The sequence below is a fragment of the Enhydra lutris genome, unplaced genomic scaffold (genome assembly GCF_002288905.1).
Source record: "Enhydra lutris kenyoni isolate GAN:26980312 unplaced genomic scaffold, ASM228890v2 scaffoldscaffold90, whole genome shotgun sequence".
Lineage (NCBI taxonomy): Eukaryota > Metazoa > Chordata > Mammalia > Carnivora > Mustelidae > Enhydra > Enhydra lutris.
Genome location: NW_019154174.1, coordinates 2,311,984 through 2,324,200, shown reverse-complemented (window position 1 = coordinate 2,324,200; position 12,217 = coordinate 2,311,984). Strand labels below are relative to the sequence as shown.

Here is a 12,217-nt window from a genome sequence, read left to right as displayed (position 1 = left end):
GGAAAATTAACAAGATTAGGTGATGGATTAGATATAGGAATAATGTATCAGGAATAATTCCTAGGTTTCTTTTTTTTTTTTTTTTAAGATTTTATTTATTTATTTGACAGACAGAGATCACAAGTAGGCAGAGAAGCAGGCAGAGAGAGGGGCGGAAGCAGACTCCCCGCAGAGCAGAGAGCCTGACACGGGACTCAATCCCAGGACCCTGGGACCATGACCCGAGCTGAAGGCAGAGGCTTCAACCCACTGAGCCACCCAGGCACCCAATTCCTAGGTTTCTGACTCATACAAGTAGATGGAAACTGCCTGTTTTCTCTAAGCTAGAAAACACTGAAAAGAGGATAGGTCTGTAGGGAATATGAATTCAGTCCTGGACATACTGAGTTTGAGGTACTCCAGATGGAAATATCCAGTGTTGATGAACACGGTCTGCCATCAGAGTGGGAGGTCTGGATTTTTGATATGCCATTGGGGGTCATCAATGTGTGCATATGACAGTTGAGGCCAGGGACAGGGAAAGATAAGAATGCCTAGGAAAAGAAGATAGAGAGAGAAGGGTAGAGATGACATAATTTAGCCTTGAGGAGTACCAAATTAAAATGCTCGGGAGAGGAGAATAAGCCTGGAAGGGAGACCAGGAAGGAGCCAGCAGAGAGGCAAGAAGAAGGTCAGAGAGAATGGCTCCAGGGGACCCAAGGCAGGGAAGGATCACTCACTCCCCTTTATCTGAAGACAAGCTTTTCCCCGCTTCTGAATGTATGCTGTGGCCACATAGCTCTTAATTCTGAATACCCAGAGAGGATCTGATGGAGGCATCTTTTTCTTGTCCACCGCTGACTCTCAGCTGTGAGGACTAGGCTGCAAGGTAGAGCCCCTTTGAGGACAGATGTCATTCACAAAGAAAAGAATTCAACCTCCTTTCAGTATTTTCCCCTCTTCTCCCCCTTCTTAAAATCCTTATGATCACTCCTGGCCCTCTCCGAGCAGCCCAACCCTCACCATACTCTTAACACAGCTACATCCTTTCTGTCCTTTGTGAGGGTCAAAGCTCAAGGTCAAGCCTGCAGCTGACCACCTTAGCTATACAAAACAAATCCCTTTCCTGATTACTATCCAGCATGTCATCCTGTTCACGTCCTTCCTAGCACTTACACAATTTCTATAGATACTAAATTTAATTTTTTAACATCCGTCTTCCCCTTCTAGACTGTGAGGTCTACCTCAGTGATTCTCAACTGGGGATGACTGTGGCCCCCAGGAGACTTTAGGCCATGTCTAAAGACATTTTTGGTTGTTACAACTTGGGAGGCAGGAAAGCCACTGGCATCTAGGGGGTGGAGGCCAGGGATCCCACAATGCACAGGACAGCCTCCCAACCAAGACTGACCCTGTCCAAAACGTCAAAAATGCTAAAGTTGAGAAGCCTCTGTTCCCTTGTTCACCATCATATCCTCACCACCTGGCATAATTGATAAGCATTAGCGAATGAATGAATGGATGAATGAATGAATGAATGAATGAATGACAGAAGAGTTGAGTTGACTGTAGATACCCCCCAAAGCTGGTGTCTCTGTGCTGCATTTATCTTTCTCTTCTCTGGTGTTCCTTTTCTACCTAGGAAATAAGCTTTGGGTGTTTTAATAATGGCTACACATACTAGTCCTGTCTTCCATGGTCAAGATAATACGTTTCTGGAAGATCACTGGTAAGCATCCTCTCTGATTTTTCAAATGAAGACAACACCAACATTTTGTTGCAGGTTGTTGAGGGGGGAAATACCTGCCTCGAAGCAAGACTGGATAAATGGTCGTGGCATCAGCTCATGCCCGAGGACTTCCGTTTTCTCGCTACAAGAATGATAGAATAAAATGTCTTAAGAACCTGGAGTTCACCTTTTATCAGGAATCTACAGGAACCCTTTTCAGCTATCATACAGAAATAAAAAGGGCTCTGGAGGGGTGCCTGGGTGGCCCAGTCCTTAAGCGGCTGCCTTGGGCTCAGGTCATAATCCCTGGGTCCTGGGATCAAGCCTCGCATCTAACTTCCTGCTCAGCGGGAAGCCTGCTTCTCCCTTTCCTACTCCCCCTGCTTGTGTTCCCTTTCTCGCTGTGTCTCTCTCTCTGTCAAATAAATAAATAAATGGCTCTGGAGACCCTAGAAATGTGGAGGCGATGTCTAGTGCTGGGACACTGATCAGTCACTCACTGTGTGTTTTGTAGCCTGAGGAGAAACAATGACAAAGATCCAAAGAAGCGACTGGACCAGAAGGACCTTTGTGGACGTGGCCAAAATCCAGACAATGGACTACTGGTTACACATGTTAACCAGACACAGGACTTACTGGTAAATACAATATAGTGCTTTAACTGAGTCACAGTGCTTACAAATCATAGTCAGGGAATGTGGAATATGTTAAACTTGGGGTGTTTCTTTTACTTTCTTTTTAAAAAATTTATTTATGAGAGAGTGTGTGTGTGAGAGAGAGGGGACAGCGGGGAAGAGCAGATTGAGAAGCAGATTCCCCATTGAACAGGGATCCAGGCACAAGGCTCTGTCCCAGGACCCTGAAATCATGACCGGAGCCAAAGTCAGACACTTAAGGGACTGAGCCACCCAGGCACCCCACTCTGGGTGTTTCTTTCTTCATGTAGGATCTCAGGATAGAAAACTATTAGTTAAGCATTCATCTTTAATCCTTTGCCTTTCGAAATGATAGTAATCTCTATGCTGTTTATAGAAATCTTGTAGCCTTCTTGGCCATATCAGGAAACATTCAGGAGTATATGAAGACTGTGTTATCAAAGCCTGAAGACTAGAGAATGTAATTCTAAAATTCCCCTTTCTGAGATTTGTCTTTCTTTTAGGATTTCCTAAAACCTAGATCCAAAAATCAGTTTCAGGAAGTGCTGTCAGAGCAAGAGCATTGTGGCAAGAGAATTAACTTCGAAGAATAACCAGAACTGTGGTTTTAGGCTGCCTTTCAATGTGTCCGTGAACCAGACAGTGGGTGAGTGGTCTAGACCACAGAATTCATTGTATCATAGAAACTAATGTCATCAGGAGTAGTTAGGTGCAGGTCTGGCCTAAAATCACCTACCTAATCTACATGAGAGTTTAAAGATGATGTCTTTGAGATGACAATCTGTCAAAAACAATACAGTTTTAATGCCGGCAATCAACCAATCAGGAAAATGGTCCTGTTGGACTTTCCTCAAGTACTCATGCTAATACTTGGAAAGTATTTTGGGAAATACTTTAGGAAAATAATTTTAATTAAATTACTTAAATTAATTAAAAGAAAATGAGGAAATGTCAATAGTCTTGAGAGTCTGGGGGATTGTTTCAATGACTTCAGTTGTTGATAATTTGAGTCTTCACTTCATGTAATTTCATATCAAGTAGGTGAGTTCCCAGGCGGACAAGGACCACTCGTACCCTTACCAGCCACAGCTGGGACCTCCTTTACCTCAGAAATGAATAGCAGTGGGAAAGAGAGAAAGGATTGTTCTAACACAGAGATCTTCCTCCTCTCTATGTAGAGCACATATCTTAGTATGTAACCAGTGTGCCCTACAGTCAAAATGTACACTGTCTGTCCATCGTACTGAAACACGATGGATCATTGCAAATACAAGTAAAATGGAAGAAAGGTGAATTATCAGTCTACAGGGCACGGAATTATCCACCAGGGAGTCTGTTAAGTCCTGAAAGATGAAGAGAGTGACCTCTAGTGTTCGTATGATAGAAAGCACCGTTTCCTTAAGTGCGAGATGGGGACCATGAATTTTAGGAGGTGCTGTTTAAGGGCAGGAATTAATTAGCATAAGAGCCTATGAGAAAGTTATCTTTTTAGTCAGTTCCCCCTCAGTCCTTGGTGAAGATAGTCATAGTTTGGTGCTCACGTGAGCTATGTAGCTTGGGTTTGAATCCCAGCCATACCACTTACCAGCTGCGTGACTTTGGGGAAATGACTTAAAGTCTCTGTGCCTCAGTTTCCTTGTCAGTAAAATGGGGTAATGATGGAACCGACTTTGTAGAACTAAATGAGTTAATATACGGACAGTGCTTGACACATAATAGATTCTGTTTACGTGTTTGCTGTCAGTATTGTTCACACTTCTTTAGGGCTTGCTATCTCCTTTTGGAACAGGGCAGTGAGCAGGCCTCAGGCACAGAACCGAGGGCATACAATAGTATCTGGCTGGACTGTAATAGCAGCATTTCATGTTCATTGAGGGAGAGATGCGGATCAGTGCTGGGATCTGTTAGCGCAGCAACACTCAAGGCTCTGTTTTGCTATAGCTTCACATGCCCGTTCTACGGATGAGAAAAGAGCCCCACTGACCGGCCCAGCATCACAAAGCAAGTGGAGAACTCCACCTACAGTGCTCCTTTCTTCTCTCCTGCTCTTCTCTGGAATTTTCTTCTCCCTGTGTCCTCTTCCCTGCCTAGTGGAGCGCAATCAGCTACCTGCAGAGTTTTCAACTCCACCGAGTTTTTCACTGCAGAGTTTTTGTCCACCGCTCCGCTACCATGAGAGCCCTGACAGATACAAGCCCAAGGAGTCCCTGCCTGGGTTCAAGCAGGCACCCAGGAATGGCGCAGTCATCTCTAATAGAGATGGGGGTCCTGGTAGGTTAAACGGTGGACAGGCCCATTCCCCAGCCATCAGATGGTGCTATAGGGGCAGTTCCCATCAGCTGGCCTCCCTCATGATGCCCTACCACACCCAGAGGGAGTGACGGCCAATTCTGGCAACATATACCTTATAGGTATATCGCACAGGGATTGTGCTGGAAGCCCCATCCAAACCAGGCCTTGCACACCTTCCCAGCCCCTTCTCATGTCACATCCCACACTCCAACCTCCATGACCACCTTTCTGCTCTATAAACACTGTGACCCCTTCCCTGCTCCATGCCTCTGCCTGGAATGAGCATTCCCTAGCTTATGCACAGGGCCGGGTTCTTCACCTCTAGATCTCGGCTCACAGTGGCCTTCTCTGACCAAACCCCCTCCCCTCCACCCTGAGGAAGTGGCCTCCCCATCTCCACCTTACTCCCTCTCTGTCACATTTCCCTCCTCCATGTTCTTCCTGGAACTGTTCCTTTCTGAAATTATACACACTGGTTTCATTTATTCTCTACTCTCAACCTGCCCACACTAGACTGTAAGGTCCAAGAAGGCAAGAACATTTCTATCTTGTTCACAGTGTAGACCTAGCACCAATGATAGCACCTGCTTCATAGAAGGGCTCAGAAACACCCCCTGTGGGGAGGAAGAAATGCCAGCCTCCAGGAGAGGTGATCAGGGCCAAGTGGGCTCAGAGGCTCCGGTCAGCTTTCCTTACCTTCTGGCTCCCAGAAAGCAATCCCAATGTTGAATGCTTGCCATGAATGACTTCAGCTCCACCACCAAGTCCACCACCCAAATTTGGAGCTTGGTACTGTGTAAGTGACACAGATGTCACCTGGTATAAGCAAGGGGGGCACAGTCCTTTTCCTGGCCAGACTCCTGTGATGGCAAGGAAATTCTATATTTAAAATATTTTACCTGCTGCTCCTGTTTCTGGTCTCTGGACTAGACAGGATGAACCCATTCCTGCCTCCATCAGCCAACAAATATTTGTCGAGGACCCACCAGACTGATAGCAAGGCAGAACTCATAGCAAGATACAGAAAATGGAAGTGTGGAAATAAAGAGCACCCAAATGAGAACAGAGGCAATTTATTGTGCGTCTGCACCAGCAAGGGAGTCAGCCACCTTCACTTGTGTGAAGTGAAGAGACTCAAAGGCAGGGATCAGGAAAATTTTATAGTGAGAAGGGGGAATGGGATGCCTGGGTGGCTCAGTCAGTTAAGCCACTGTCTTCAGCTCAGGTCATGATCCGAGGGTTCTGGGATCGAGTCCTGCATCGGGCTCCTTGCTCAGCAGGAAGCCTGCTTCTCCTCCTTTCTGCCTGCTTGTGCATGCTCTTTCTCTCTCTCTCTCTGACAAATAAATAAATAAATAAATAAAATCTTAAAAAAAAAAAAAAAGAAGGGGGAAAGCTTCAGGTGTGCCCAGAAGGGCAGTGTTGGCAGGAGGAAGCTGGAGGGGCTCTAACTGGAAGCCAGGTGTCTCCTAGATTGGTTTTGAGGGCATATTTAGCCTTCTCTGTTGGGTCCTGAGCTGGATGTGGGATAAAAAAATAGGAAAACTGGCAGTCCTTGTTCAAGTCTGGGCCATCCTGGGCCAGTTGCTACAGTTGTGGTTTGATTTCATGGACTCGTTGCTATCAAGGCCATGGGTTGGAGTCCTATTGTCCTCTATGGTCTGGCCACCATATATTCAGTCTCGCATAAGGCAGGATGTGAGTGACCCTTGAACTGTCCAGCCGCACACTGGAGATGAGGTGAGGGATGAGAATGGGTATTTCCAGAGCAATTGGCCCAGGACACAGGCCTCCCCATTCCCCAGGTGAGTTCTTGAACAGACTGTGTTCAGGAAGGACCTGTTGGAGTTGGCAGCCCATGGGCATCTGTGTGGAGGGGACCAAGGGCATCCTCAGACTTGCCCTCTCTTTCCCCACTTTTGTGTTTGACTCTGGCTCTGTCTCATAGAGGCTGCAGGGAGATGAGACCCAACCCTCGGCTGGGGAGGACTCGGAAGACTGGCTTTCAACGCGCAGTTTACAGTTTGAGAGGCTCACCTTGGCTGACCTGCTTAGCCAGGGCACCGCCGTGCTGTGAGTCTGGCGCCATTCCCTTCACCCCCAAGCCTGGCAACACCCTGCTCCAGGCCCCAGAGACCCCCTTCTTAAGACTTTGCTTCTTCAGGGAGGAGGGCAGCAATATCACGAGGAAAGTGCACTTCTCTACCCAGATCCTCCACCAGTTCGAATCCAAGCTTTCTGAGTAAGTATGAGAGCTCGAGAATTTCCTCATTTCAGCAGCCTGAAAGTAACTTTGTTCAGGGGCCCATGGGGGACTCAGGCCATAAGCATCCAACTCTTGATTTCGGCTCTGGTTGTGATCTCAAGGCCACACAAGATCAAGGTAACATCTCAAGGTCATGAGATCGAGCCCCGCATCCATGGAGTCTGCTTGAGATTCTCTCTCTCTCCTTTTCCCTCTGTGCCCCTCCTCCGACTCTCTCTCTTTCTAAAATAAATAAATAATAAAATCTTTAAAAAAATAACTTTTTTCCGGCAACGATCTCTGGGTTCTTGAGCAGGTCCCTCCCACCTCTGGTCCTAATGGCCTCTTTCCTCAAATGAAGACATTGGACCATACCGGTTTTTCTCAGCCTTTTAAAATCCGTGGGCCCTTTGGGTGAGCACATAAAACCTCATACCTTCATCTGAGGTGTAATAGTTAAGTGACCACTTTCAATGACAGATTTTGCAAATGTATGTGAAAAAGAGACAGGCTGCCTTCTCCCAAACCAGATTTTCTGAGCCTATATACACATTCCATCCCTGATGTAGCACTCTCTTACCCAGGATCACTGTTTGTCTGAGGTTTCTTAAAAGACTCTAATAATAATATGTGTCATTTATTAATGTGTCAGGAATTCTCCTAAGGCTTGCACGCATTATCTTGCTTAATCCTCATAGCAACTGGAAATATAATATCACTCTCAAGCTGAATTTCCAGAGTTCAATGGATAACTGACCGATTTGCCAGATTTATCAAACATTTTAACTGTAACTCCTTTTTAAAGATTTTATTTATTTATTTGAGAGAGAGAGCACAGAGGGAGAGTGAGAGGGAGCAGACTCCCCGCTGAGCAGGGAGCCCGATGTGGGCCTCCATCCCAGGACCCTGGGATCATGACCTGAGCCAGTTAAGGCAAATGCTTAACTGACTGAGCTACCCAGGCACCCCTTAACTGTAACTTTTATTGCAATTTTTATCGGGTATGAAGGTTTAAACAGGTTCTTAAAGAATTTTGCAATATTTTGGTTGATTGGTTTTAATTATGAATCAAGCATGTTAAGGAATGTTCAAGTCCCTTCCGTTAATGCAAATTGATTTTCAGGGAACTGCCTTTTGGCCAATTAACTCGGGTAGAGCCCTGGTATTATCTTCATGTTAAAAGTTCAGAGAGGTTACCACACCTGTCAAAGGTCACGCAGCTAATAAATGGGAGAGCTGGATCTCAAAAGACCAGCACACCCCATTATGAAGCTCATACTCTCAGCTCTATTCATACTCACGTATACCTTAAAACTCTACCCACCACCCACTGCCCCCTGATTTCACGTCCAAAGGTCTTGCTTGCCCTTTTGTATAGGCTCCCATATCCCACCTGCCCTCAATGAGGGCAAGTCAGTTGAATTCAAGAGATGAGTCCTGAACTTGAGCACCTATTACATGCTGTCTTCCATCTAGTCGTTGGGATGGTTTGAAATAAGGCAAGTTAAACACGTTCCCGCAACCACATTTTGGAAACTGAGGGTTTTTTTTTTTTTGGTTACTCAGTCCCCTGAGAACCTGGTGCTGAACTTCCCCCACGGACACTTATGATCATCTCCAGGTAACTCGGAAGGCTCTAAGGAGACACAGATTTGAGAAGAGCAAGACATTACCCCCAAGTCCCATCCACACCTTCCTCCCATGCATGTCAGTGACTGTTGCTCAGTGATGAAGCTGACCTTGGCTGATGAGCGGTTCTGGTGTTTTCACAGGGCTGTGGAACTCTATCAGCAGAGAATCCAGTGGCTCACAGAAAACAGCAGGAAGGTAAGACGCAGGGATTTCATTCTCCAACCCCTTTTACTCATTCCTGTCACAGTTCTTTCAGTTGCAAATGACGGACCTCCAACTTCAGCTGGCTTAAGCTAAAAAAGGAATTTCTAGACCTAAAACCCAAACACAGCTGTATCCATGGGCTCAGATGATGTCATCTCTTTGTCTCTGGGCTCTGCTTTCCTCTGGGCTGGTTTTATTCTTTTTCTTTCTTTCTTTCTTTTTTTTTTTTTTTTTTGATTTATTTACTTATTTTAGAGAGAGAGCGAGAGAGAGAGGGCACCTGAGTGGGAGGGGCAGAGGAAGAGGGAGAGAGAATCTCCAGCACACTCCCCCATGAGTGTGGGGCCATAAAGAGGGTGGGGGTGGATCTCATGACCCTGAGATCATGGCCTGAGCCGAAACCAAGAGTCAGACGCTGAACTGATTGAGCCACCCACGTGCCCCACTGTACCCTTTCCTGATGAAGCCACAGAGAAGACATGAAAAAAGCCCAGACTAGATCCCAAAGAAGAAATCACTCTTAAACCAACTCGTGGGCCCTCTGGGTACTGATGCAGCCTGGGGTGATGGACAGGCCATCCTGGGCCCGCTTCCCAACTACTGTCAGCAAGGCCCCGTCAGCAAGTGGCCTCACTTCTCTGGGTGTCTGTTTCCATATTTATGGAGGAGAAAAGCGGGGCTTATAAACGAGAGGCGTGCTGGCAAATCTGGCCCACAGCCATGTTTTTCTTGGCCCTCATAGTTTAAAATATTTCTCGAGTTAGTTGCCAAGATTTAAAATTCTGGTGTTTCATGTTTATGTCTGTTTTTAGCTCTCTCTTGAAAAATGGGAATATCTGGCATTGCCGGGCTCCAATTCCCTCTTATGAACTTACCCAGTTACTTTACAGGATAAATGTCTAGAATTCCAATGACTAAGCTTAAGAGAATGAATGTTTTCAATTATAAAAGCTCTAAAGGCAGTTTCTGTACATTTTAAAAGGAATAGAACTGGCCCCAGATTTGAACTCCTTTTGGCCCCTGAGGATTGGAAATGTCCTGGGAGTCCTCAGCGTTCGTTTGGGTCATGAATTCAACAAATATTGATCGGACGACTACTACACATCAGGCCCCAGTCCTGGATTGAGGACTAGAAACACGACCAATAGGAAGGTCCCACCTTCGTGGAGATTATAGTCCAGTTGGGGAGGACAGACAATGAGTAATTAGCAAATCATATGTCAGGTCAAGTTAGTGATAGCTGTAAAGAAAAATAAAGCAGGGTAAGAGAATAGAGAGTAGGATAGATGGAGGGCTGTTTGTTTTTTGTTTTTTTTTTATTTTTTATTTTTACGATTTTATTTATTTATTTGCGAGAGTGAGTGAGAAGGAGCATGAGCAGGGGAGAGAGAGATGGAGAAGCAGCCTCCGTGGAACTCGATCCCCGGGACCTGGAGATCATGACCCTGGCCAAAGGCAGACATTTAACTGACTGAGTCCCACCCCCCACCAGGCGCACCAGAAGGAGGGCTATTTAGAATGGTCAAGAAGGAGACATTTGTGAAGACACCTGAAGGAAATGAGGGCACTCCCATGTAGAGATCTAGGAGAGAACATTCCAGGCAGAAGAAACAGCAAATGCCAAGGCTCTAAGATAGGAACAAGCTTGGCATGTTCTAGAAGCCACAAGCAGGCCAGTGTAGTGAGCATGGAGTGAGCCATACAGCGAAGGGCGGGGGGGAGATGAGGCTAGAATCAGGAATGGCCCTGCAGAGTTCAGATCTCATTCCACAGGTGAGGCTTTTCCAAAAAGATCATTGTGGCTGCTTCATAAATTGACTGTGGAGAACAAAGGCCAGGTACGGAGGGTGGTGACTTAGGCTCAAAAGCTAGGATGCGTGGGATGAGAGATGGGGGACTCGGGGTGTGTCTTGAAGGTGAAGCCCGCAGGACAGCTGATGGATTGCATGGGTTTGCCGCCAAAGTGCCTGGGTCTGTTGAATGCCATGCACAAGACAGCCAGGTGGGAGGAGGAAAATAGGATGTCTGGGTTTCACCATATGAAGTCTGGGAGGTTTACAGCCATCTGGGCAGAGACAAGGAGCCAGAAATTGAATTCGTATGTTTGGAGCTGCCAGAGAGCCCTGGCTGCACATGGACACTGCACATTGTGCAAATAGTATTCAAATCCTTGAGACACATGAGATCATTTAGGGAATGAATGCAGAACAGGGGTTCTTAATTGGGGTGGGGGTTGCGATTTTGCCCACCAGGGGACATTTGGCGATGTCTGCAGAAATATTTGGTTGTCAAGACTGAGAGGAGAGATTGCCAGGGAAACTGCCAAACATCCCACCACGTGCTGGTCAGCTCCCCACAACAGAGGATCGCCCAGGTCCATATGTCAGTAGATGAGGGGTTGACAAATCCTGGTGTAGATAAGGAAGGAAAAGGAAGAGGGAGCCCTAGCTCTGTACTTCTCAAACATTTATGGCAGCCAAATCCCTTTTGGTGGTAGGGGCAGTAGGGAGAGGAATTTTGTTAAAATGCAGACTCTAGGGGCGCCTGGGTGGCTCAGTGGGTTAAAGCCTCTGCCTTCTGCTTGGGTCATGATCCGGATCAAGCCCCGTGTGGCGTCGGGCTCTCTGCTCCGTGGGGGGCCTGCTTCCTCCTCTCTCTCTGCCTGCCTCCCTGCCTACTTGTGATCTCTCTCTCTCTGTCAAATGAATAAATAAAATCTTTTAAAAAAAAAATGCAGACTCTAATTGGGCAGATCTGGGGTGGAACTTGAGATTTTGCATCTAACAAGTTCCCAGGACGTTCCACGACGCAGACTTGGGGAGGAGGTGGGGGAGGGCAAGAAGGGCTGGCCAGCAAGTGGGTGAGAAACCAGGAAAATGTGATGTCCCGAAAGACAAGTGTCCTTATTAAGAGCTTCAACTTGTTACATCCTTGACACAGCCAAAGGGTGTCCTATACTACTCAGAATTAGTGCACGTGGAGAACTTACATTTGACCATTGGGTTTGGCAAGAGGTCATTGATCCCCTTGACAAATGTAGCTTTTGGGGAGTAGGGAGGTGAGAACCTTACTCTCATTTTTCTCACAGAGAAATGAGGGGTAGGGTAAAACGGGAAGCAGAGAAATGAGGTCGGGGAGCAGGAGGGAGGGGTGGGGTCCTGAAAGGTTTATTTCCTTTTTCAGATGGGCAGTAGTATTTTGTAATTTGTGTGGTGATGGAAACAGCACAGTAGATAAGGAGGATCTGGCGGTCCAGGAGAAGAGATGATTACAGTAGCAAAGTCCCTGTTTGGCAAGAGAAGAGCCCTTAATGGGAGTCAAAGGGTTGGCCTTAGAGCTTTGGTAGTTGCTATAGATAAGGAGGATCTGGCGGTCCAGGAGAAGAGATGATTACAGTAGCAAAGTCCCTGTTTGGCAAGAGAAGAGCCCTTAATGGGAGTCAAAGGGTTGGCCTTAGAGCTTTGGTAGTTGCTATAGATA

At 46.5% G+C, this 12,217-nt stretch overlaps 1 protein-coding gene across 13 annotated transcripts in view; it reads left to right on the top strand.

The window, feature by feature from the left end:
* Positions 1-12,217, top strand: part of LOC111162317 (von Willebrand factor A domain containing 3A) — a 77,886-nt gene that overhangs the window by 21,534 nt on the left and 44,135 nt on the right. For all 13 annotated transcript variants that reach the window (XR_002641567.1, XM_022526660.1, XM_022526664.1 and 10 more), the window contains 5 exons: positions 1,622-1,708; positions 2,223-2,346; positions 6,605-6,729; positions 6,821-6,898; positions 8,674-8,728. Coding sequence is in view for 12 of the 13 variants with exons in the window: in XM_022526660.1 (XP_022382368.1) it covers positions 1,647-1,708; positions 2,223-2,346; positions 6,605-6,729; positions 6,821-6,898; positions 8,674-8,728 (444 nt within the window). In the remaining variant the exon portion in view is untranslated. The remainder of the gene's footprint in view (positions 1-1,621; positions 1,709-2,222; positions 2,347-6,604; positions 6,730-6,820; positions 6,899-8,673; positions 8,729-12,217) is intronic.